Raw genomic sequence first — 24,576 nt, 5'->3', positions numbered from 1 at the left:
GAAAGAAGGTTGGCAGGACTATAGGCTGCTTGACATGAAAATCCGTGGTGACTTTGGGCAGAAAGGACACGTCAGGGTACAAGACCACCTTGTCCCGGAAAAATTGCAAGAAAGGTGGGTCGGTCCTCAGTGCAGCCAATTCAGAGGCCCTTCTGGCTGACGTAATAGCTACCAAGAAAACCACTTTAAGGGTAAGGAGGCGATCAGAAACCGTAGCGAGCGGCTCAAATGGTGGTTTTGAGAGGCAGTTTAAGACCGTATGGAGGGACCACTGAGGAATAGGATTAATTGTAGGTGGACGAAGGCGTACAACCCCTCGAAGAAAACGTTTGATCTTCGCGTGTCTAAATAACAGGGCACTGTCCGACTCTGGCGGTTGATGGGCTATGATGGCGGAAAGGTACACCTTCAGGATGGAATGAGACAGGTTCATCTGGAAAAGGTAAGCCAGAAACTGTAACACAGCATGGAGCGTGGTGGGCGACGCGGGCAGTTGATGAGAAGCGGTGAACTTCAGGAAAGCCTTCCACTTGCTCCCGTACAGGGTGTCAGTGGACGGCTTACGACAATGGGAGAGGACGTGAGCTACCGTGGGACTATCCTCCAGGCGGTGAGGTGGAGTGACTGCACGTCCGGGTGGTAAGTTGTCCCTTCGTTCTGGGTCAGCAGATGCGGAAGGTAAGGTAGCCTGACGTACTCCGTCGCCGTCGAGATGAGCCTCGCGAACCACGGTTGGCGCGGCCAAAACGGAGCAATCAGAATGGCATTCGCATTGTCGTCGCAAACTTTCACCAGTGTTCTCAGTAGGAGAGGAAACGGTGGAAACATGTAGAGAAGGCGGTTGCTCCACGTCACCATCAGAGCATCGCCGTGCGAATTCGGGCCGTGACCGCCCCTGGAGAAGAAGGTGGGGCATTTGGTGTTGAGGTGAGTGGCGAAGACATCCACCACGGGAGTTCCCCATCGCTCGCAAAGTGTTAGGAACACCGTATGGTCCAGCACCCATTCGTGCATGGTAACAGCAGTCCTGCTGAGCCGATCCGCAAGTATGTTGTCGTGAGTGGAAATGTATACAGCGGATGGAAAGACATGATGTTGGAGACACCACTCCCATAGCTGGACAGCAAGATACAGGAGGGAGAAAGAGTGGGTACCGCCCTGTTTGTTGACATACGCGACAGCCGTCGTGTTGTCCGAAACAACCTGAAGGGCTGTGCCCCTGATGATGGGCAGGAACGCCCGGCAGGCCTTGAAGATGGCGAGAAGTTCCCGATTGTTGATGTGGAGAGCAAGCTCCTTTGGAGACCATCGGTCGTGGACCTGCAGACCGCAACAATGGGCACCCCAGCCGATGTCGCTGGCATCCGTCGTGATGCGAGTTTGTAGGGCAATGGGAGCAAAAGGGCGTCCCATGAACAGATTGCCCGGGTTGAGCCACCACTTCAGCTGCTCTGACAACTCCTTGGACACCAAGAGTCTCTTTTTGGGGAAGTCCCAGAGGGGATTGAAGAGGGACAGGAGCCACACTTGCAGCGAACGAAGCTTCAGTCTCGCATGAGGGATGACCGAAGTGGTGGAGGCCATAAGGCCCAGTAGCCTCTGCGCAGTGTGAGCGGTGACATGATGGAGAGGGCGGAATTTCTCGATGAGAACCGCCATCTTCCGCGCTCTTTCTAAAGGCAGGAATGCTCGGCCGGTCCGAGCATCGAGAGTAGCGCCTATGTAGGAGGCAACAGGCGAGGGAACAAGGACGGACTTCTTGTAGTTCACCTGCAGCCCGAGAGTTTTGAGGAGGCGAAGCACTGTAAGGGTGTGACGCTCCGCCTGAAGCCTGGAGTGTGCAACCAGTAGCCAGTCGTCGATGTATGGAAAGACGGCTATGCCCCTTGTTCTCAGGAAAGCCGCCACCGGGGCCATACACTTCGTAAAGACTCTGGGCGCGGTGGAAAGTCCAAAAGGCAGAGCGGAGAATTCGTAACATCTTGACCCCAGCGAGAAACGCAGGAAGCGGCGATGGTCGTGCCTGATATTTATGTGAAAATAGGCGTCGCTGAGGTCTATGACGACGAACCAGTCGCCCTGTCGCAAGAGGGGCAGGATCCTCTCCAAGGTTACCATCCGGAAACGGCGATAGGCAATGAATTTGTTGAGGCGCCTGAGGTCTAAAATGGGACGGAAAGAGTCGTCCCGCTTTGTCACCAGAAAATATCTGGAGAAAAAACCAGGATTGGCAGGATTTGGAAACACCCTGGTTATTGCATGCTTTTGTAACAGGGTGGTTACTTCTTGCTTTAGAGGGTCGGATGGGGGGGTAAGAACTAGACGGGGAGGAGGCGTCTCCAAAAATTCGATCGCGTAACCGCGAGCGATGATAGAAAGGACCCACTTGTCCGAAGTGATGGTAAGCCAACTGGAGAGGAAGGGAGACAAGCGGGTGGCGCAGGAAGGAGAGGAAATGGCTGTAGAGTAGTCAAAGGCCCTGTTTATTCTTGCGGTCGACCTTTTTGAAGGGAGCACGTGTCTTGTGTCGTTGGTCATGTCTAGTGGTGTAGCCGGAAGAAGGAGAATACCTCTGCTTGTAGGGATAGGATCTCCCTGGCTGCATAGCCGGGGAGAAAGATGGACGCTTCCATGGGTAGCGTTGTTTGTAGAACGGTTGAGCAGCATAGGATCTGGCAGCCTTTTTCGCTTCATGGAGACCCTTCAGGATCTCATCCGTCTTGGGATCAAAAAGACCCGAACCGTCAAAGGGGAGGTCAAGGATACGGGCCTTGGAGTCTTCAGGAATGGCCGCAGACTTAAGCCACGCCTGCCGCCTCATGGCAATACCCGTCATTAGATTACGGGATGCAGCATCCAAAATATGACGAACCGTGACCCGTTCCTGACGAATGAGTTGTGATGCCTCCTGATGAAGAGAGAGACCTCTCGGTTGCAGCTCATCAGGTGCAGCTTGTAAGGACGGTAAAGCCAAGTCCCATAAGTGTTGGTGGTAAGCCGCCATAGCGGCGACATAGTTAGCAGCTCTCACGATTAGAGATGAGAAGGCATATGAACGCCGACCAAATATGTCCATTTTCCTCCCGTCCTTGTTATTGGGGGATGCGGCTGATGCAGGCCGAAACTTAGACTGGGCGACGTCCACAATAAGGGAATTGGGGGCGGGATGTTTCACAAGGAAGTCCAGTTCAGATCCCTGAATCCGGTATAGGTTCTCAACCCGTCTGGACATTTGAGGGGTAGAGCAAGGTTTGTCCCAAGGTTGTTTTAGGGTTCGCAGTAGCGAAGGGATGAACGCTAGGCGCATGGGTAGGTTCTGATCCTCATCGATATCGCCGTATACCTTGTCGGGGACCGTTTCCGGCGGACGTTCGACAGGGAGTTCCAAAGCGGAGGCTATTCTATGTATTAGTTGAGAATAGCTAGGAAAATCGGCCGCAGGAGAAACCGGGTTCTTATCAATGATGGCAGAGTCCGGAGTGTTATCATTAGGAGCCGATGTATCCGAAAATGAGCATTCGGAGGAGGAGTCTTCGGGATGATCAGAAGGGAGGGACGGGGGGAATGGGAGTTCCGGCATGGGAAAAACGGGGGCCGGTATAGATTTGCCTCTTCGTTTAGAGCGTTTCTTGCCCCTCGGTCCGGTATCGGTACCGTGTCCGGTACCGTGTCCTGTACCGTGCCCGGTATCGGGATCGGTATCGGTATCGAGGAGATCCAATTGAAAGGAGTCGGAGTCAGAGGAAACGTGGCGTCGTTTCTTCTTGCGCGGTTTCGCCGGTACCGAGTCGCGAGGACGTTTCGGTTTAGGTGGCACCGCGTCGGTACCGAGTGGCGCGGTACCGACTCCGGTATCGGTAGTGGTACGACGTGGGATACCGGTCGGTATCGGAGCTGGAGGCGGTACGCAGCCCTCGGCATTGGTCCGTTGCTCTGTCTTCCGTAGGGAGGAAGGTCCTCCCGGTACCGATCTAGACCCTTTCGCTCCGATATCGTGAAGGGACGGTACTGACTGGACGTGTCGCCGTCTGCCCCTGTCGGTATCGCGGGGCGGCGGTACCGACGGTACCGAAGAATCGGAGGAAACCGACGAGGAGGACGAGGAGTCGGATGAGGAACTCCGCGTAGCGAGGCTGTAAAGAAGCCGCGGGTCATAGAGCTTTTGCATCTGCTTCCGCCATTTTCTTAAATAGCTCTTTGAAAGTTTGAGCGGAGCGGCTTTGTCCTCCATAGCCTCCTGCCTCTTAGGCTTCTTGGGGCGAGAATGTCGAGCCCCGTGGGGGGAGACCTTCGGTCCCGAGGGGCTCGGAGACCGGGAATCTCCAGAGGCTGTTTCCAAATGCTTAGTCTTGGCTCTCTTCTTCCTAGGAGATGGGAAGAAGGGTATATCCGGCGTATCGGTCGGCGGTGGCAAGGATGGTGGAGAAGAGGCTGCCGACGACGCCTGGGAGTGAATCTCAATAGGAGATTGCGGAGTAAGAGCAGGCAGGGAGGGCGACGGTTGGAGCTGAGGAGTGGCCGCAGGAGACGGCGGGGGAGGAATGGCGGCCGTGGCCTGACTCTTAGGAGGCTTGGGTTTCTTGGAAGCCTTCTTGGTAGACGTAGTTGGCTTGCCATTAGCCCTAGTTTTAGGGCCAGGTGCAGGAGCTGAATCTGCAGGCGCGGATGACGCCGCCATAGCAGGCGCGGAGAGGGATTTTTCCCAGAGCGCTGCCCGAAGGCGTTGCTCTCTAAGTCTCAGGCCTTGCCGGGTAAAACGTTCACAATGGCGACAAGTCTGGGGGATATGGGACTCCCCAAGACAAAACAAACAATAACGATGTCCGTCTGTGGAAGGGATCTTTTTAGAACAGGCGGCACAGCTTTTAAAAGTAACTTTAGGTGAAGAGGGTGCCTTGGAGGCCATAAAAGAAAAAAGGCGGGAAAGAAACAGTCCAAGAAATAGGGGGGGAAAAAGGGGTAGGGGAGCGAGGGAAAACCCTCAGACACAGTCCAAAAACTCCCCTAATAATAATATGAAGTAAAGTACTTCCCTTGAAGCATGAAAAGCGGAGCCAAATCACAGGAATCTTCCAGATCTTTCCAATATTTCACGGAGCTCTAGCTAGGAGACCTAACTGCAGCAGCGGAAAAAATGGAACTGAATGGCTGTTAGGGCGGGCGGACCATGAGGTCCTGGGGGGGCGGAGCCAAAAGTGTTACTTTAAGCTCTAGAATGTTCCGAGGCCTTCTGCGCAAGCGCAGATTAACCCATTAGTGTGATTTCACAGAGTCCACGAAGAAGAACCCGGGAACTTCCTGCCCTGCTCCCGCCTCCCTCTTTTAATTTTTTTTTCTTTCCTTGAAAAGATGTTTATGCCCATCGTTGGATGCGTGATTTTTTTAAATGGAGAGGTTTTAAGAAAAGGATTCCCGCAGGAGCCAACAGAGGAGGCAAAGGAGAAAGAACGGAAGACACGAGGGTGGTGGTGGGAGGGGGTGGCGAGAAGGGTCGAGCCCACGGTGGGTGGGAAAAGGGGCTCCATCCTGTATATCTCAAAACCACAGCAGGTGGGTGAAAAAACAGGGCAGGAAAGAACTGCACGGGGCATCGTCTTGAACTGCAAGAGGGCTTGCTGTCCTGCACGACGACAGGAGCGACGGCCGACTGGATCCACTTTTTTCTGGACCGTGTGGCTCTGGCCCATCCAGGAGTCCCCCCCCCCCGGGGAAGAGCATCAGGCTGCCAAGTGTGTGTCAAGAGACGCCCCTCGGGGGGACCACCAAGGTTCCTCCTCGACTCATTTCCTTCTTATCCATGGTCTCTTCTTCCGTTATGCATAGCTGTGAGGCCAAATACCTGCCCGGTGGATCACTGCTGCCGTCGTCTGAGAAGGAATGGGGCAGGGGGGTGGCTGCAGGCCAGGCGTGGCCTATACAGCCCGCCGGCCGTGCTGCCACGGTGAGGTGGGTGCGCACAATAGAGGATTTTGTACCTTGCAGGGAAGTGTATGTTTGTGTGTGTGTGTGTGTGTATGTGTGCGTGCACTGATCCTGAAAGAAAGGGAGCGCTGTTGTTTCCAAAGAAGAGTTTGGGCCACTGAGGCACAGGATTGCCTGCCCTGGAGCCAAGATCACCTGCCTTTCGGCTTCACCAGCGACTCTTGTGATGGCCTGCAAGAACAGCCGTTTGGTCAATGGCCGCCTCTCTACCTACATGCCATGGCAGGCCTTGTGGGGGGTGCCCGTGGCACAGTCTCCAAATCCATCAGGAGCCCCTAATGAGGCTGGGGGAGAGGGACGTCCCCGACAGCAAGAGACCCGCCGGGCACAACAAGCGACAACGGAGGAAGAGAGTTTGCTCACCTACAGATTCAATGCAGAAGTCGAAACTCAGCTCCGAGGCCAGCTTCTTGCTCGACTTCAGTGTCCCTTGCAGATTCACGATCTTCACAAACCCTTGAGAGAAAAAAAGGAAAGGCAAACCCCCGTTAGGTTCAAAGAGTGCTTGCTGCTCCTGGTGGCAAAGAGGAGAACTTGGAGAGGAGAACAGAGCAGAGCAGAGCAGAGGGGAAGAGAGCAGAGAGCACCGGAAAGGAGAGGAGAAGAGAGAAGGAGAGGACAGGGGAGGAAAGCAAAGCACAGCAGAGCAGAGGAGAGAAGAGAGCAGAGAAGAGAGGAGAAGAGAGCACAGCAGAGGAGAGGAGAGAGCAGAGCAGAGAAGAGAGGAGCACAGTAGAGGAGATGAGAGAAGAAAGGAGAGCAGAGGAGAAGAGAGCAGAGAGCACCGGAAAGGAGAGGAGAGAGGAAGAGAGAAGAGAGCAGAGAGCACCGGAAAGGAGAGGAGAGAGGAAGAGAGAAGGAGAGGACAGGGGAGGAAAGCAAAGCACAGCAGAGGAGAGAAGAGAGCAAAGAGAGGAGAAGAGAGCACAGCAGAGGAGAGAGCAGAGCAGAGAAGAGAGCAGAGGAGCACAGTAGAGGACAGCAGAGGAGAGAGGAGACAAGAGCCCAGTAGAGGAGAGGAGAGAGGAGATCAGAGAAGAGAGCAGAAAAGAGCAGAGCACAGGAGAGCAGAGGAGAACAGAGCAGAGAGCACCGGAAAGGAGAGGAGAAGAGAAGGAGAGGACAGGGGAGGAAAGCAAAGCACAGCAGAGGAGAGGAGAGAAGAGAGCAGAGAAGAGAGAAGAGAGCACAGCAGAGGAGAGAGCAGAGCAGAGAAGAGAGGAGCACAGTAGAGGAGAGGAGAGAGAAGAAAGGAGAGCAGAGGAGAGCAGAGGAGAAGAGAGCAGAGAGCACCGGAAAGGAGAGGAGAGAGGAAGAGAGAAGGAGAGGACAGGGGAGGAAAGCAAAGCACAGCAGAGCAGAGAAAAGAGCAGAGAAGAGAGAAGAGAGCAGAGCAGAGGAGAGAGCAGAGCAGAGGAGAGAGCAGAGCAGAGAAGAGAGCAGAGGAGCACAGTAGAGGACAGCAGAGGAGAGAGGAGACAAGAGCCCAGTAGAGGAGAGGAGAGAGGAGATCAGAGCAGAAAAGAGCAGAGCACAGGAGAGCAGAGGAGAACAGAGCAGAGAGCACCGGAAAGGAGAGGAGAAGAGAAGGAGAGGACAGGGGAGGAAAGCAAAGCACAGCAGAGGAGAGGAGAGAAGAGAGCAGAGAAGAGAGAAGAGAGCACAGCAGAGGAGAGAGCAGAGCAGAGAAGAGAGGAGCACAGTAGAGGAGAGGAGAGAGAAGAAAGGAGAGCAGAGGAGAGCAGAGGAGAAGAGAGCAGAGAGCACCGGAAAGGAGAGGAGAGAGGAAGAGAGAAGGAGAGGACAGGGGAGGAAAGCAAAGCACAGCAGAGCAGAGAAAAGAGCAGAGAAGAGAGAAGAGAGCAGAGCAGAGGAGAGAGCAGAGCAGAGGAGAGAGCAGAGCAGAGGAGAGAGCAGAGCAGAGAAGAGAGGAGCACAGTAGAGGAGAGCAGAGGAGAGAGGAGAAGAGAGCCCAGCAGAGAAGAGAGAGGAGATCAGAGAAGAGAGCAGAGCACAGGAGAGCAGAGGAGAACAGAGCAGAGAGCACAGGAAAAGAGAGAAGAGAGCACAGAAAAGAGCAGAGATGAGGAGAAGAGGGGGAAGAAGAGCCCAGCAGAGGAGAAGAGAGGAGAGCAGAGCACAGGAGAGAAGAGAAAAGAGCAGAGGAGAACAAGCTAAGGCATCAAAGCCTAGAGTCTTCCCAGAATGTCATCTGCTACTGCAGAGACGTGTCAAGGCAACTTTAGCCGGAGGACAGCTTGGGCCGTGAGATTCCCCTGAACAGAGCTAGGAAAATTTCCTTTGCTTGGACTACAAAGCCCAGACTCCCCAGGCCAGCACAGCCAACCAGGAGCTGCAGTCTAAAACACGGGTGTTCCCTGAGCTTTATTGATCCAGGAGGACAGACAACCCTAACCCCTCTCCCCCCCCCAGGACTGTCTTGATTCCTATGAACCTGCTTTGCGAGGAGGGCTTCCTTCTCTGGGGAGTCTTTGCTTCCTGAGATCGGCTGGGGGAGGACCTACAAGAGAAGGGAGGCCTTCCCAGCCCCCACTGATTCTCAGCAGCATACCCGGGGCCCGACCGGCAGCTTCCTCTCTCTTTTGTGCTGGGCTGGGCTTTTTCCTGGGCTCTTGCAGGCGTTTGCTCTGCCTGCGAGTCGCCCTCCCTGGCAGAATTTTACGGGGAACCTCGTTTCTCTTCCTGGTTGGACCACGGCTGCTGCTCTCTTCATTCAGCCCGTTTTATTTTATTCCTCCTGCTACACCCACCCTTGAAAACTGCATGGGGGGACCAGAGGGAAGGGCCATTCGAATCCCCGTACTTACGGTCCAAGCAGACCAACACCGTGTCTCTCTCTAGTTGCGTGACGTGGATGGCATCAAGCTGTTGGCAACCTTCAGGGGAGAAGAGCACAACAGGAAGCGGTCACGGAAGCCATCCCCGGCCTGCCACTAAATGCCAACGATGTTCCCCAAACTCCATAAAGCTGCCGCACCCCCAAAACAGCAACACTAAAGGTCCAGACAACCAGATTTCGTGGCATGGGTCAGAAATCTTCCTCACCATCCCCCCCCCACCCAGTCCCTTAAACTGTCCTCTAGGGTTTCCTGAGGGTTGCCCATCATGTTGGGCAAGAGTGAGAGGATCACGGAGGAGGTCTACTGAAGTTTCCAATGGTCATCACCATAATTTTTATTCACTCAGAGTACATATAGGCTGGGGATCATGGAACCTATAGTCCAATACATCTGGAAGGCTGTTGTGTCACAACCTCAAGGTGCAGAGGTTAAGCTACAGCACTGCAGTAAAAAAAAAACCCTCTCTGCTCATGACCTGCATTCAATCCCAGCAGATTCACGTAGCCAGCTCGAGGTTCAATCAGCCTTACATCCTTCGGAGGTGGGTAAACGGAATACCCAGCTTGCTGGGGGGTTGTGGTGGCAAGGTGTAGCCTGCATCATGAAGATTGTATACCGCCCAGAGAGTGCTTTAAGTGCTGTAGGTCGGTATATAAGCGGCACACTGTGCTTTGGATGAACCAAGCTCAACAACGCCAACCCGAGTCTCACCTGCACCGATTTCTGTAAACCACGAGGAAGCAGAGTTCAAGTTGATCGTCTCAAACTGAACGACCTGGTTTGGTTCGATCCCTTTGCTGACCGCGACACACACCATCGGGTACTCCTGTTCTGGGATCACCAGCATTTCGAACACGTTCAAGGGAGTTGGCAAAGGGAAATCAAAGTGCTGCGAGGGGGTGGGGGGTGCCAAAACGAAGCAAACCAAGGTTAGACTGAAAAAGGATCAGCTCCCTCTCCTTACAGGATGGCTGCATCTAAATCTGAGCAATTCCTAAATCTTTAGATTCCCCACCCTACGGCCAACCAGCGTTCCTGAAGGAGTTGAAAGCAATAAAGGATTCCAGTGAAAATCCGTACAACGGCTACGGCATCACAATGGAATGATATCCTGTACACCCTCGGAAAAATCCCTGGGAAGTCCTATAAAAAGGAATGATGCTCTTTCACAGCCTTTTGAAGGCCAAAAAAGATGATGTCGGGGTTGATCGATGGGGGGGGGGGAGCTGGGACCTTCCCCTCCCAGGCAGGATCCTCTCCTCAAAGGCTCCATACCTCCTGCTCCTTATTCCTTGCATCTCCGCACAGCCCTCTCAGACCTTGAACCAATCCCCAGGAAATAACTGAGGGTTGCAATTTCTTACAGATTTTTGGAGGTCTTTCTAGCTTCGCCTGCAACAAGTGCACCCCTTCAAAAAGCAATTAAGATACCAGACGTCGTCAAAAAACAAAATGTACCTTTATTAACATGAACTTCTGCATGGGTTCATACCACTGGAGCAAAACGATCCCCAGCTGTAAAGCTCCACAGAGATATTTATGGCCGGTATACGGGTTTCTTACTGAAGAAGGAAAACAACGGTCATCAACCCAAAAGGTTATGATTGAGTCATTAAAAACCATCCCCTCCTCTCTACCACCAACTCTGCTGTGGGGCTGAGCTGGGTCCAAAGAAGCTTTTAACCTCTCCTGGGGAAACACATGCTTGAAGGATGATGCGCCGTTTGAACAGAGGTTCCATTTTCAGCCCAGTCGAGAGCCAGAGCTGGTTCAGCATCGCATCTGGTGCTCAGCATGCTTTTTTTTTTTGGCTCAGCGGTCACACATGAGGGGAAAACCCCTTCGCCCGGGTTCAGCTGGGAGAAAGCCCCAGAAGCTGTGGAGATCCACTCAAGCGGACGACGGACTCACCTATACAACATTTATGGCACCCTTTTGTGTCCGGGATCTTTGTCGTTAAGGCAAATTTCCTGAAAGACAAGAATCCAGCGTTGGCAGCCAATCAGGCCAAAAAAGGGACAGGACCCCCACCAGCAGCCATAGGAGAGCCTAAAGACCACACGCCATGCCTGAATAAATCCACCCTGCTCCCCTTGGGCATTCCAGGAGACAACACAGCCCATCCACTCACCTAGAAATGCAGGCCTCCTTATTTCTCTCCTCTCTCAATCCAGCTGTGCGTGCAAGTCCCCCCACCCACCCATTTGGCATGACCTCTGGAGACAATACCCCCGCCCCGGCCTTAAACTCCTGACCCTCTATGAGCCAAACTCCAGATCCCAGTTCTCCTCTCTCCGCACAGTCCAATGGCGTTCTTAACGAATAGGTGGCACGCGTGAATACCATTCTGCATTTCCCCCCACCTGGCACACGTCAGGTGGGCTGGCTTACAAATCCCATCACCCCCACCCAGCACAATTCATTTGTGGCATTCGCCCAAGAACAGGTGGAGGGGCTGGCCCTTTGTCCACAGCATTTTGGAAGGGGGTCGGAGAAAGCCACAGAGGGGAAGGTTCCCGGTTGCTCACGCCAGCGAAGTGGAACCAGCGTCTGAAGAGGGAGGAAGCCTCACTGAGCAATGGGAAGCAACGGCCCAAGGAGGCTGTGCTCCTCCTGGTCTGACCGTCAGCCTCCCGAGACTGTTTGGACAGCTCCCTTTAGGAAGCTGGACGAGGGAAGTCTTCTGGCTGGAGCCATCGCCGCTTTGAGGTTGGCTTCCCGGAACGAGGTGAATATGCACCCAACCACTCAGGTAGAGCACAGCAAGACACACACGCCCCTTTCTGGCACCCGGCCCCCTTGTCATAAAAGTTTGATGGCAAGGTCGAGGGTGGGAATGGTGGCCTGCTTACCTGGGTAATATTCGGTCAGGGAATCGATGGGTCTGAATGTGAGCAGCGAGTCCTGTCTTTTTGGCTTGCTCAAACAGAGCAATGAGGTTGTGGGAGTACAACTGGAACGTTTTCCCTGCAACACAGAGGAAGAGGGTGGGGATGGGGGTGGGTCCTTTCCAGACTCTGGAGTATATTACAGGGCTCATAGGGGGGGCGGGGTGTGTGTGTGTCGAAATGAGCAAAAACACAAGAAGCAAAGGTAGCACAGAGAGCGAGGACAGGGTGGAGGAATTACCTTCTAGAGAAGGACAGCCCCCAAATATCCACCGGTCGGCGCAGACGGCAGAACAAAAGGGGAAAAAAAGGAAAAGCATATAAGAGATGACCTTCATGGACAACATTGAGCCCAGTTAATTTCAGCACACCCGAAGAAAGGTGTCCCCAAAGGTGACCGGCGGCCTCTTACGCCGTTTACGTTCTTGTGAACAATGCGCTCCGCCGGTTCACCACCTACCTGAGAGCGACATTAAGGTGTTGTTGATCACGTAGAGCCACGTGCAACGCCGTGGGAAGATCTAGGAAGGAAAGAAGCAGCACAGAGCCCGGTGGGTGACATAAAAACACAAAAAACAACAGAACAGGAGTGATTTGCTTTACAGGCCCCGAAGCGAGCTTCCATCCTGAATGTCACCTCGACTTCCTTTGGCTGAGCAAAATGCCCTTAGCAGGGATCAGGAGCATGAGGGCACCTCCTTAGGGGTGGCGGCTCTCTCGTCCATCACCTCTGTCTTAATACTTGCACTGCTACTGGTGCCACCTGGTGCCTATTGAGGAGGAAGAACCTGGAAGGGTTTGTGGAACAATGAAGTTGGAAGGGGCCCAAAAGGCTCCTGGGCCCAACCTTCTGTTTAGCCCAGGAATCTGAGTTCATGTCGATTGGACAGGCGGCTGTCCAACTTCCTCTTGAAGGCCTTCAGTGCCTTCCGAGGTCACAGGTTCCACCGTCGTACTGCTCTAACACTTAAGAAGTTTTTCCTGACATTCATCCGATAGCTGATTTCCCTTTATCTCCTTCCTGGATAAGGGCACACATCTAAACATGGTGTTAGGGTGTTACGACTCTTGTGAGTGCTTGAGGGTTCCAGTCAAATCTTTATTTGATTCTAAGAAATAGAATCAAATAAATTGATTCTACCACTACCATCCTCCTCCCTGTCGTCGTTATCCATTTCCAAACCTTCCAGTACATCTACAGAGACAGGGTGGGTCACAGGCTGAAATCCAGAAGTCATACGCAACTAGAGTCGGACCTAGTGGGAGAGGGAAGGGTCTGCTCCATAAGCCTGCTCTCGTTGTGATTCATGACGGGATTTCAGCCACGGTGTGATACTGATGCATTTCTTTTAAAAAAAGCACGTTAAAATAATGGAGTCCTCATCACAGGAGGTGGCAAAGGGGAAGGGAGAGCCTCGCTCTCCCTTCGAGAGTAGCCGCGTCTCAGAGTCACAGAGCCCATGGTGAGCCCAGCAGCCCTCCTCCTACCTGCTCCATGGTGGCTTCGTGCAGCTCATTGAGGTTCAGCGTGTAAATCCCAATTTCAGTGCCAAAGATAATATACTGATCTGTAAGACGGCAGAAAGAAAAGCTGGTGAGCCTCTTCGAACAAGAGGGAAGGTGGGGGGGGGGAAAGGGCTGCCGAGCCTCCCAAAGGCACCACGACTTAACCTTTTGTGTCCGGGTGGATCCACGACGTGGCGCAGTTGATCTTCAGAGGGCATCCGTCAAACACTTTGGAGAAGCAGGCTCCCATCTGGAACGGGAAGAGCAAGGTAGATGAAACATCCCGGGAGACAGCGGGATCTTAGAGGAGGGGGAGTTTGCTCTCACTGGGGGGGAGGGAGGGAGGGAGGGAAAAGAAAATACCGCCTTGGCATTTGTGGTTGCAATGCTTTAGCGGTAGGCAAAGGGAGACCATAGTCCCACGATGTAAAAACTGTACTTTATTCCCCCATAAAAGCCTGAAAGGAGCTGGACTCAGACCTAGGAAACTTAGCTTCCCCTCCCCCCCCAAAAAAAAACCCATAGGTAACAAAAGCGCAATAGTCACATCCTTAAAGAAGGCTGGAAAGGCCAAGCCAAAATGCGTTGGGCTTTTATTTTGGAATAAACTGCATACTACAGTGTTTACACCTTGGGATGGCAAGCCTTTCCTGCGCACACCGGATGCACCCATTCCTCTTTGCTGTTTGCAACTCTTCAGCATCAGAAAAGGGTCTTACCAGGACCTTTGGTGTCGGTGGCAGGCCGTTGATGGCTGGCTTCTATAGGGTGAGGCACGAGAAGAAAAAAGAAAAGAAAAAGAGATCTCCATTAACCATGTGTTGTTCAATTAAGAACAAGGCTGCTCCTTGGGGGGGGGTTAAACCTTAAAAGGGGTCACACTGAATCCAGTCTGAAATATTATGCCTTGGCTTAGAGAATGCCATTAAGTTATCAAGAGCGGATTGGGCTGCTCTGTCCTGGTTCTGGCACATCTCTGACTCCTGCCGGGAAGAATGATCGATGCCGTTTCCCATCCTGCCAAGAGCAGTACAGAACGTCACGAATGATCGTTCACACTCCCGTGTCAGGATAACAGTGGAAAAGGCAAGAATGGACAGCGGAGGCTGGCTGGCTGGGAGGTCAAGCATGTAATCATGCATGCGTGCATTTCTGGAAAAACTGGGTGAACGTCTTTGCACTGAATCCACATCTGCCTGAGGCCATCAGACTCATTTTGGGGAGATGGCTGAAAGGTCTGGGCTCAGGGAACCCACCACCAACCTGACTGCATGGATCCAGGCACTTCTGGAGGCTTCTTAGCCCCTGGGGGCACACCTGGCAGCAGACGCAGGCAGAGATCTACCCGGATCTTCCATCTGGGGAATTCTTCACTCATCGAGATAAGATCCCCGATTAGGGCCTGGGCTTAAGACGGGATCACAGACCCCGCGCCCCTGCCAGTCTCGATCACCTGATGGGGTTGCAGCGAAATTTCTTGAGGCCTCCAAGCTGCAATCCTTCCAGTGCCAGGCTAAAGCAGTTTTGCTCAACCAGACTCATATAAGCTTTTTAAAAAAACCCAACCCAGAGAGAATTCAAGAGTTTAAGCAGCTCTTTCAGTGCTAAAACTTCAATCAGTGAATGGTATAGCTGGGTCAGTCTCTCACAGTGTGAACGAGAGTTTCTGGTGGCTGTCTGAAGGGCATCAAGCTTCTCCAGGGACCTCTTTTTCTGGCGCACAGCCTTGTGAAGACACAAGCCTAAGAAAACGAGGTCATCTCCAAGCTGCCAAAGGATACTTTATTTGATGGGTGTTGTAGGTTTTTTGGGCTGTTTGGCCGTGTTCTTAAGGTTGTAGCCATGTTCTTAACCTTAAGAATACAGCCAAACAGCCCAAAAAACCTACAACAACCATTGGATCCCGGCTGTGAAAAGCCTTCGAGAATAGATTGATACTTTAGTCGCTTATTTTCTTGTGTAATGTTGGGATTTCACAGGAGATTCTAAAGATTTTGTAGGGTGGTATAAAAGATGTTCCAAATAAGCTTTTCATTCCGTTTTGACATATACACACCCTCCGATGTCCCACGCCTTGTACTCAGGGACTTGCAGGCCTTTATGGTATGTTGGGAGTTTGGTGTTTTTTTACAGAGGACGATGGGAATCTGCTTGCCGAGAGATGGTGTGTGCCGCAGGGTTCAAAATGCAAAGAGGCTTCAGGATGCAAGAAAAATGACACCCTTTTCCTTCCCAGTCTTTAGAGACTAAATCTCTCCCCCACATACACACACCAAACACAATCAATCTTTGATCCTTAGCACTATCCAGCACAGAAGAAAAGGTTTTGAGAGTAAGTTAAGACTTTAAAAAGAAAAGCTTTCTAACACAGAGCATGGACAGAGTTCCTACTCCAGTCCTCCGAAGATGCCCATGGCCACAGAGACGGGCGAAACGTCAGGAAGAACAACCTTCAGAACACGGCCAAAGAGCACGAAAAACCCACAAACAACCATTAAACCTTTCTAACGTTCAACCATATAATGAAACAAAAGACATAAAGCACCCACCGGAAATTCCCGCTTCTCTTTCTTCCTCGGCAGCTGGGGCAAGTGGCCCAACCCGTCGGCATTCTCATCCAGTTTTGGTACACTGTCCCCATTGCCTAAATCAGACAAAATTTGAAATGGATGTCAATCACACACACACACACACACACACACACACACAAAGTGTCCAGCTAAATAACTTAGGGAGATCTGTTTAGGTTAGAAAACGGGAGCCTCAGAAACTACTTTCTGGAATGCAATTCCCAGGTTCCTTTAGCCATTATGCAAAAAAGTAACTTATCCCAAGATCTTGTGATGCACTGGTTAAACTGCAGTACTGTACTGAAGACTCTGCTCACAACCTGGGTTTGATCCGAGTGGTTTCAGGCAGCTGGCTCAAGGCTGACTCAGTCTTTCATCCATTCAAGATTGGTAAACTGAGAAACCAGCTCAGTAGGAACGTGTATGCGTTTGTGTATGCCTGCACGCCATGTATAGCCTGCCTAACGAAATTGTAAGAGGCACGCTTTTCTTCTTCTTCTTCTTCTTCTTCTTCTTCTTCTTCTTCTTCTTCTTCTTCTTCTTCTTCTTCTTCTGCTTTTACTCTCTCCTAAATACATACGAGCCAGTGACAGACTTTACTTTCTTGGGTTCCATGATCGCTGCAGATGGTGACAGCAGCCACGAGATTAAAAGATGCCTGCTTCTTGCGAAGAAAGCGATAACAAACCTAGACAGCATCTTAAAAAGCAGAGACATCACCTTGCTGACAAAGGTCCGCATAGTCAAAGCTAAGGTTTTTTCCAGTCGTGATGTATGGAAGTGAGAGCTGGACCATAAAGAAGGCTGACCGCCAAAGAACTGATGCTTTAGATGCTCTCGGGAGGCCTTCCAGGAAGGATGCCAGACACGGAGGAAGACCAACCTGGCCTTCCTCATCAGCCCCCCAAAAGTTAAAAACTGCCATTTAACCGATGCACCTCAAGAACTTGAAGTTACTTTTCTGCCCATGGACTAGAAGGAATCTAGAAATTGCATTTCAAAAAGCAGTTAAACACACTTAAAAACGGCTTCCCTGCTTGCCTTCCTTTTACTTCCCAGCCCCGTTTTCCTTTTGGGTTGTACCTATTAGACCATAAACAGGCAGGGGACGATGACCGTGCTGTTACATACAGCACTGATGTTACCTGTCTGTCATGGGTTGGAGGGAAAGTTCCATCCTATGGGGAGTGGAAGGCGGGACATCAGGAGGAGGGGCTGTACTGTATATATATGTGGAGCGTGTGTGGAGAAGAGAAGGAAGCTGAGGAAGAAGCTGAAGAGAAGAAGCTGGTGTGGGAGTCTGTGTGTCAGACAGGGTACTACTGTGTGTCAGTCAGTACCAACCTGATAGGTTCAGGTGTCTGTATGGGTAGCCAGAACTGATAGGTTCAGGGTCTGTGCTTTATTTAAAGGTGTTCTGTGTGAACCAAACTGGTGTATGTATGATTGAGACTAAGCCACGTTACTGTATCTTATTCACTTGATCATTTTATTTTCCCTGTGTGTTATTTAAATAAACCTTATTCCTTTATTTGTTAAAAATCCATTCCTGGTCTGTGTGACTCCTTACAGGGAATGGTTGGTGGCAGCTTAGTGAAACTGTGGCATATCCCAGTAGGTCTGGGGTTGTCACATTGATTGGTGTCCAGTGTGTGGGATACGACTGGTCCAGTTGTCCAGTGGTCCAGCAAAGCCTTGGCAAGTGTGCCCAGAGCAAGGGGGGTCTAGTCAGGGACAATCTGAGAGCGCGTAGGTAATCTTCTAGGCTTACCTCACGGGGAGGTAGGCTAGTGGAAGAACGTGTAACCTCAGATTGGGGACTAGATTAGGGAGCTCTGAGGCAACCTGTTTTGGCGGGAAAAAAGCTGAGGCAAAGCTGAGTGAAGTAGCAGTGATCTAGCCTGTCTGCTGAGAGGCCTAGCAGAGGGGGGTGGACTCTGGCTGGCAACAGTTGCAAGTTAGTGCTGAAGAACAGCAGCAATCTCTAGAAGGCTGTTTCTGAGGCAAAAGAAAAAAAAAGTGGTCGCTTTATTTTGAGGCTTGACTTTTGAAAGCAGCCTGTTCTGGGGGGGGATTATGCCCTTGACTCGAAGCCAAATGGCAGAAATGGGTGAAGTGAAAGACCCACAGGTGGACCAAGGTTCTGAGGATGAATTTGGCTCAGTGCAGGATGACAGCACGGGAGAGCAGAACCCAGAACTCAGGAAAATGCTCATAGCCCAACAGCATGAACTGAGGATGAGGCAATTTGAAATGGAGGAAAGATCAGAGAGAGAAAGGATGCAGGAAAGGGAGAGGCAAAGACAATTTGAATTGGAGAGAGAGAAAATGGCGTTTGAGTTAAGAAAATTGGAACTGATGAATCAGAACAATAATAACAATAGAGATTCTGAGGGGGGCCAATTGTCTAAAACTGACCTGAAGAAATTCCCTGTGTACCACAAGGGGGATTGCCCTGAGGTGTTCTTTTCCCTAGTGGAAAGAGCGTTTGTGGACTTCTCAGTAAGGGAAACTGAGAAGATGACCATCATGCGATCTTTAATCAGTGGCAGCCTGGCAGAAGTCTATGCAGAGATGCCAGAGGAACTGCTAAAAGATTTCGCTGAGTTTAAAAAACTGGTGTTTGCCAGACATGGGATAAATGCGGAACAGCTGAGGCAAAGATTCAGGTCACTCACCAAGAAACCAGAGCAGACTTTTACCCAAGTGGGGGCCCAACTGGTGAGGCTGCTAGAGAAATTGCTGTCTCAGGAGGGAACAGAGACCTTCCAGCAGCTCAAAGACCTGATAGCGCTGGAACAGTTTTATTCAGTCCTGCATGGGGAACTGAAGTTCCAGGTGAGGGAAAGGAAACCGAAATCTGTGGCAGAAGCGGCCGAGATCGCAGATTTTATTTCCCAAATAAGAAAGCCCTTAGGTGAGGGGAAATCTGTAGGTAAACCCAAAGAAACCTACAGCAAGTACTCTCAGGGACCAGGGAAAAACCAGCAAGTGGGAGGGGCCCATGGTGAAGGGAAGCCCTCAGACACGAAACCAAGACCTCAGATTTTGGAGGGAAAACCAAAACCAGAGGAGAAAGACTCCAAATACAGCAGAAAATGTTATTTCTGTCAAGGAAAGGGCCATCTAATCTCAGAGTGTGAGAAATTAAAGCAGCTAAAAGGAAATGTACCTCATGATTTGAGTGGAACCAAGCCAAAAGCTGTGTTCTGTGTCCAGACAGAGCAAAGCTCCGTGCCACTGAGGGAGCCTGTTGCCATGGCTACTCAATCTGGAACAGTTACATCTGCTGATCAGGCTGAGGAAAATGGTCCTCTTGTGGAGGTCAAGCGCTGCTTACTAGTGAGAACAGATTCGCAGTTGTTTGAAACCGCAGGGGTGGACGTAGGAATACTTGACCATCAGTATAGGGGGCTAAGGGATACTTGTTCCTAGGTGACCCTGTGCCATCCAGATATTATTCCTAGGGAGTATATCATCCCAAATGAGAGCCTAAAGGTGGCAGGGATTGAGGGACAGGTGATCTCGCTGCCAGTAGCTGAGGTACCTGTAAGTTTTCAAGGCTGGAGGGGAGTTTGGCGGCTAGCGATTTCATCGACTCTGCCAGCAGCCGTGCTCGTGGGAAATGACCTGGCTGAACATGTGAAACGGGTGCTAGTGATTACACGCTCACAAGCCACCACGGGGACAGTTCAGGGGGGTACTGTCGAGCCCGAGACGGAAGCAGGTGGGGGGAGTTCAGAAGCTGTGGTGGAAAACTTAACCACAGACAGCAGATTCGGCCAAGAGCAAAAGGCAGACGCCACTCTCCAAAAGTGTTTTGAACAGGTAACAGACGCCCAGCTAACACCTGAAGCCCCAGTGAGATTTTGTGAGAAAAAGGGAATTTTATATAGAGAGACCCTGAGGAATATCTCAAAAGGGGGAGATGGGATCAGAAGTCAGCTAGTGGTACCTGAAAAGTATCGCCCCATGATCTTACAAAGGGGGCACTCTGACATGTTTGATGCGCACTTAGGGGTGAACAAAACACAACAGAGAATTACACAGAATTTTTACTGGCCTGAAATAGGGAAGCAGATCAAGGAGTTCTGTAAACAATGTGATGTGTGTCAGAGGCAGGGGAATAACCGGGACAGGACCAAAGCAAAGTTGTACCCTTTGCCTGTGATTGACACTCCGTTCAAATGCATAGGGGTGGATATTGTGGGACCTTTGCCCAAGGCCACAAAGAGGGGGAACAGGTTCATTCTCACCATTGTGGACCATGCCACGAGGTACCCTGAAGCCATTCCCTTGACTAACATTGAAACTAACACAGTGGCAGATGCCTTGGTGGGGTATATGTCCAGGATGGGATTTGCCTCAGAAATAATCACAGATTTGGGCGCATCGTTTACATCGAAGCTCATGAAACGGTTATGGCAAATCTGTGGAATTAAACACAAGGAAACCACTGCCTATCACCCTGAAAGTAATGGGTTAATGGAGAAGTTCAATGGGACTCTGATGCGCATGATTAGGGCTTACTTGGCAGAGAATCCAAACAATTGGGACCAGAAGCTGCAATCCCTTTTGTTTGCTTATCGATCAGTGCCACAAGCCAGTACCGGGTTCAGTCCGTTTGAACTTTTGTTTGGGAGAAGGGTGAAAGGGCCCCTTGATTTGATCAGACAAAATTGGGAGCAGATCACCCAGGATGACCCACAAGATGTTGCGACATATATAGACACCTTGATGAATGACCTAAAGAGAAACCTAGAGCTAGCAGCAGAAAACCTGCAAGCTCAGAAGGTCAGACAGAAAACATGGTATGACCACAAAGCCAGGGAGAGGCACTTTGACCCAGGGGAGGAAGTGCTTTGGCTTAGGCCCTGCAGAGAGAACAAACTGCAGCTGGGTAGCCCAGAAATAAAATACTTGGGTCACATAGTAGGGGGAGGAGTGATCAAACCCCTAGAGGCCAAGGTAGGAGCAGTTCTTTGCCAGGAGGATGAAAATGGTGACCAGCATCCAGTGTCCTACCTGAGTAGGAAACTCCAGAAAGGTGAGAGACATTTGGCAACCGTGGAAAAGGAGTGCCTGGCCATAGTCTACGCGATCCAGAAGGCCAAGCCTTACATCTGGGGAAGACATTTTATTCTGTGCACTGACCATTCACCACTGCAATGGTTAAAGACAATGAAAACCCACAATAGTAAACTTATGAGGTGGGCTTTAAACCTGCAAGACTATGACTTTGAAGTGAAGGTGGTCAGAGGGTCAGTGAACTGTGTTGCTGACGCCTTGTCAAGAAGACCCGAAGAATGAAGACGGCGAAGGAACATGGACTATGTATATATTTTGGTGACCAAAGGTTAAATGTATTTGTTTATTAAACATGCTTGGTTTGTATGAATAAAGGTAACTTGATGTATTGTAAATGGTAAATGTTTAAATGCCTAATAGATATGTTTCACTTAGAGTGTAAGTATAAGTAAGTATGGTACTGTATGTTATTGTATAACTGTTTTTGTATGTTTTGGATCCAGGTTGTTTTTTGGAGAAAAGCACTTTAGCTTTCCCCCTACAAAACAACTTATAAAGAGGGGAGGTGTTACATACAGCACTGATGTTACCTGTCTGTCATGGGTTGGAGGGAAAGTTCCATCCTATGGGGAGTGGAAGGCGGGACATCAGGAGGAGGGGCTGTACTGTATATATATGTGAAGCTGGGAGAAGCTGGAGAAGAGCTGAGAGAAGAAGCTTGAGTGGGAGTCTGTGTGTCAGACAGGGTACTACTGTGTGTCAGTCAGTACCAACCTGATAGGTTCAGGTGTCTGTATGGGTAGCCAGAACTGATAGGTTCAGGGTCTGTGCTTTATTTAAAGGTGTTCTGTGTGAACCAAACTGGTGTATGTATGATTGAGACTAAGCCACGTTACTGTATCTTATTCACTTGATCATTTTATTTTCCCTGTGTGTTATTTAAATAAACCTTATTCCTTTATTTGTTAAAAATCCATTCCTGGTCTGTGTGACTCCTTACAGGGAATGGTTGGTGGCAGCTTAGTGAAACTGTGGCATATCCCAGTAGGTCTGGGGTTGTCACACGTGCCTTTCAGGATCTGTGCAGGGCTTAGAAAAATCTGAGCCACTCGTTCCATATGAAACGACAGTTGCATTGAAGGGCAAATGATCCGCAAGCAGTCCACTGCTCAGGACGGATCACCTTTTCCACGAGCAGACATCCGGGACAGGCCGCCCAACAGACAAAAACAATACGGATATACGGAAGAAGGCTGTTGAACAAAGGCCAAGCTCCTTCTGGGATGGGCACCATGAGAAGCCACCTCCCCCCCCCCCCCGGCTTCCAAACCAGGTCCATTTCTGCCCTCCTAAAACCTCCCTGGGGCAGTTTTTTTCCATTTGGGGGTGGGGCAAAATAAGGTGCTGGGGGAAGAGACCCATACCTAGTTTTTTTGTTTGTTTAAAGGAAATACAGAACTCTTGAAGGCTTCTGGACGCTGCGGTTCTCCTTCTGGGGCCAGCCTTCCCTCCTCTCCACCCCCCCACCAGGGTCCAGGACCCCAAAGACCCTTAGGGGCTGCACATCACCCACCCAACGTGGCTAGACAGGCATGGAAGCAGCCACGGGTGTTTGCTTCTGCAAATCTTTTGCCAATGGCCTTCAGGGGTTCCCTCCGATATATCCCGGGCACTACTGCCCACCTTCCGGGGCAGCTGTGAGCGCCGAGCAAAGGACAAAACCTAAGGCCCTTTCTCGGCTGTTAAACACAAGCCGAGCGGATCCGCGGCACCAGCAGAGCTGTCTTTACCCAAGTCGCTGTATCTCACGGTGAGCAAGCCCGGGCTGCTGATGCTGCTGGTCATGCCGATCGGGGAGGGCTCCGTCTGAGGTCCACACACCGGGATGCTTTGCCGCCTGTGGCCATGAGGATCCGGGCAGTATTTGATCGTCTGGGACCTCTCGTCGTCCACAAGGCTCTCCTCTTGATAAATACTGAGTCGGGGCTGAGGCCGAAAGGGAGAGAAAAGATGTTTCGACGTCACCTTTTTTTGTTTCTAAACTGCAAGCCCCAAAGCAAAGTCTGCACCAGGACTGCCCTGAACTGCCCCCCCGTCCTTGCTCTGATACAGCCGTCATCTTCCACAGTTCTCTGCACCCCCCTCTCTGCACGCATGCACACATACATACACGCACACACACACACACCAAGGCATGCACACAGTTCTTTACCACTCCCGCCTAGAGTTCTCAGTCCACAGGAAACGAAGTGGGACTGCAACCACTAGGGAGTGCTGCCCTCCACCTGACTAGCAAAATCTAGCAGCCAGCCTGTTTTTGCAGCTCCAACATGTTAGTGGGGAGCTAGACAAGGGGAAGTGACTGGAAAGGAACAAGGGGAACAGGAGCAGCCCCCGCAACTGTACGGGGGATACACGGAAAGGGACGACAGATGGAAACAGGGCGGTGTGGCCACGTCCCATGAAGGCTCATTTCCTGCCACCCGTGGCAGCTCATGGGACCCAGCGTGTGCCAGGCCCCACCGGGTGATCTACTGGTCCAATTCTGGATCCCCTTTGGATGGGCGTGTCTGGACTGAGAAGAGTGGATGGTGCTTTATAGAGCTGTTCTGCAAAAAGCTCCAAGACAACTGTACAGGGGATACATGGAAAAGGACGACAGATGGAAACAGGACGGTGTGATTCTTTTCCTAAATATATTCCAAGGAGATACCTGTAGGGATCTGTGGCAAATGAAGAACCATTGGCTTTATTTGGCACAAGCTTTCGCAGAAGATTAAGAACAGAATCAGTAGAATCCTAGAATGACGGAGTTGGAAGGGGCCTCTTAAGGCCATCTGTTCTAACCCCCGGCTCAAGGCAGGAATCCCAATCAAAGTAGATCTGACAGACGGTGGTCCAGACTTCTCTTGAAGGCCTCCGGTGCTGGAGCGCTCGCCACCTCCCTCTGAGGTCACGCGTTCCGTTGTTGTACTGCTCTAACAGTAAGGAAGTTTTCCCTGATCTTCAACCTAAATCCGGCTTCCTGCTGCTTGAACCCACTATTACGTGGCCTGCACGGACAGCAGCCCATATCATAATGGACTGACGTCAAGCTTATGCCAAATAAAAAGGATTAGCTTTTGAGCTGACACACAAAGCCTTTTAAATCCACTGCTGACTTTCAAAGACCTGCCATTTCCACACAGGTGAGAATCACAAGTAGTTCTCCCCTTCAAGGGATGAGAATTAAGCACAGGCAGACAGACACACACACTGACAGACACTCAGAGATTCACCTTTACACTCCTGGGTTCACTCACCTTTGGTGGTAGAGGAGGGGGTCCAGCCCGTTTCAGTGTTGATCTGAAGGTGTGCGGGGGGGGGGGAGTGCAGAGGGTGGAGAAACCAACAAAAAGTTTTTATTCCAACCTTGTGACGCACACACATAATGAAGTTATTATTTCCCAAACATATCCAGAAAAGGTGGTTAGTTGGCTGACACGGCTATTTCTTACCATTAAACTCTCTTGTTCTTTAAATGAGCCAAGAAACCAAAGAACACGGAACGTAGTAAGCAAATGAGAAACACACAGAGCTGAAGGCCAGATCTGGAAGTTTCCCCCTTTCCCTTTAGGTCACATCCCAGACAGGCTTTCCCCGCCACTGGTCACAGAAATGCCTCCGCCCTGCCCCCTGCCCCAAAAAGCCAACTTTGCTGATTTCTCAAACCAGTTTCCTGCCAAAGCCTGGGGGGGGGGG

At 51.1% G+C, this 24,576-nt stretch overlaps 1 protein-coding gene across 2 annotated transcripts in view; it reads right to left on the bottom strand.

Moving 5' to 3' along the window:
* The window catches only part of MAP4K5 (mitogen-activated protein kinase kinase kinase kinase 5), a 116,591-nt gene that overhangs the window by 4,897 nt on the left and 87,118 nt on the right, over positions 1 to 24,576 (bottom strand). For both annotated transcript variants that reach the window (XM_078384326.1, XM_078384328.1), the window contains 13 exons: positions 24,138 to 24,180; positions 22,626 to 22,821; positions 15,787 to 15,881; positions 13,957 to 13,998; positions 13,403 to 13,487; positions 13,220 to 13,299; positions 12,192 to 12,252; positions 11,696 to 11,810; positions 10,755 to 10,813; positions 10,302 to 10,405; positions 9,555 to 9,732; positions 8,811 to 8,879; positions 6,346 to 6,438 (listed from right to left, as the gene is read on the bottom strand). In XM_078384326.1, the coding sequence (XP_078240452.1) occupies positions 6,346 to 6,438; positions 8,811 to 8,879; positions 9,555 to 9,732; positions 10,302 to 10,405; positions 10,755 to 10,813; positions 11,696 to 11,810; positions 12,192 to 12,252; positions 13,220 to 13,299; positions 13,403 to 13,487; positions 13,957 to 13,998; positions 15,787 to 15,881; positions 22,626 to 22,821; positions 24,138 to 24,180 (1,220 nt within the window). The remainder of the gene's footprint in view (positions 1 to 6,345; positions 6,439 to 8,810; positions 8,880 to 9,554; positions 9,733 to 10,301; positions 10,406 to 10,754; positions 10,814 to 11,695; positions 11,811 to 12,191; positions 12,253 to 13,219; positions 13,300 to 13,402; positions 13,488 to 13,956; positions 13,999 to 15,786; positions 15,882 to 22,625; positions 22,822 to 24,137; positions 24,181 to 24,576) is intronic.

The sequence above is a fragment of the Pogona vitticeps genome, chromosome 1, assembly GCF_051106095.1.
Source record: "Pogona vitticeps strain Pit_001003342236 chromosome 1, PviZW2.1, whole genome shotgun sequence".
Classification (NCBI taxonomy): domain Eukaryota; kingdom Metazoa; phylum Chordata; class Lepidosauria; order Squamata; family Agamidae; genus Pogona; species Pogona vitticeps.
This window is presented reverse-complemented; position numbering and strand designations above follow the sequence as displayed.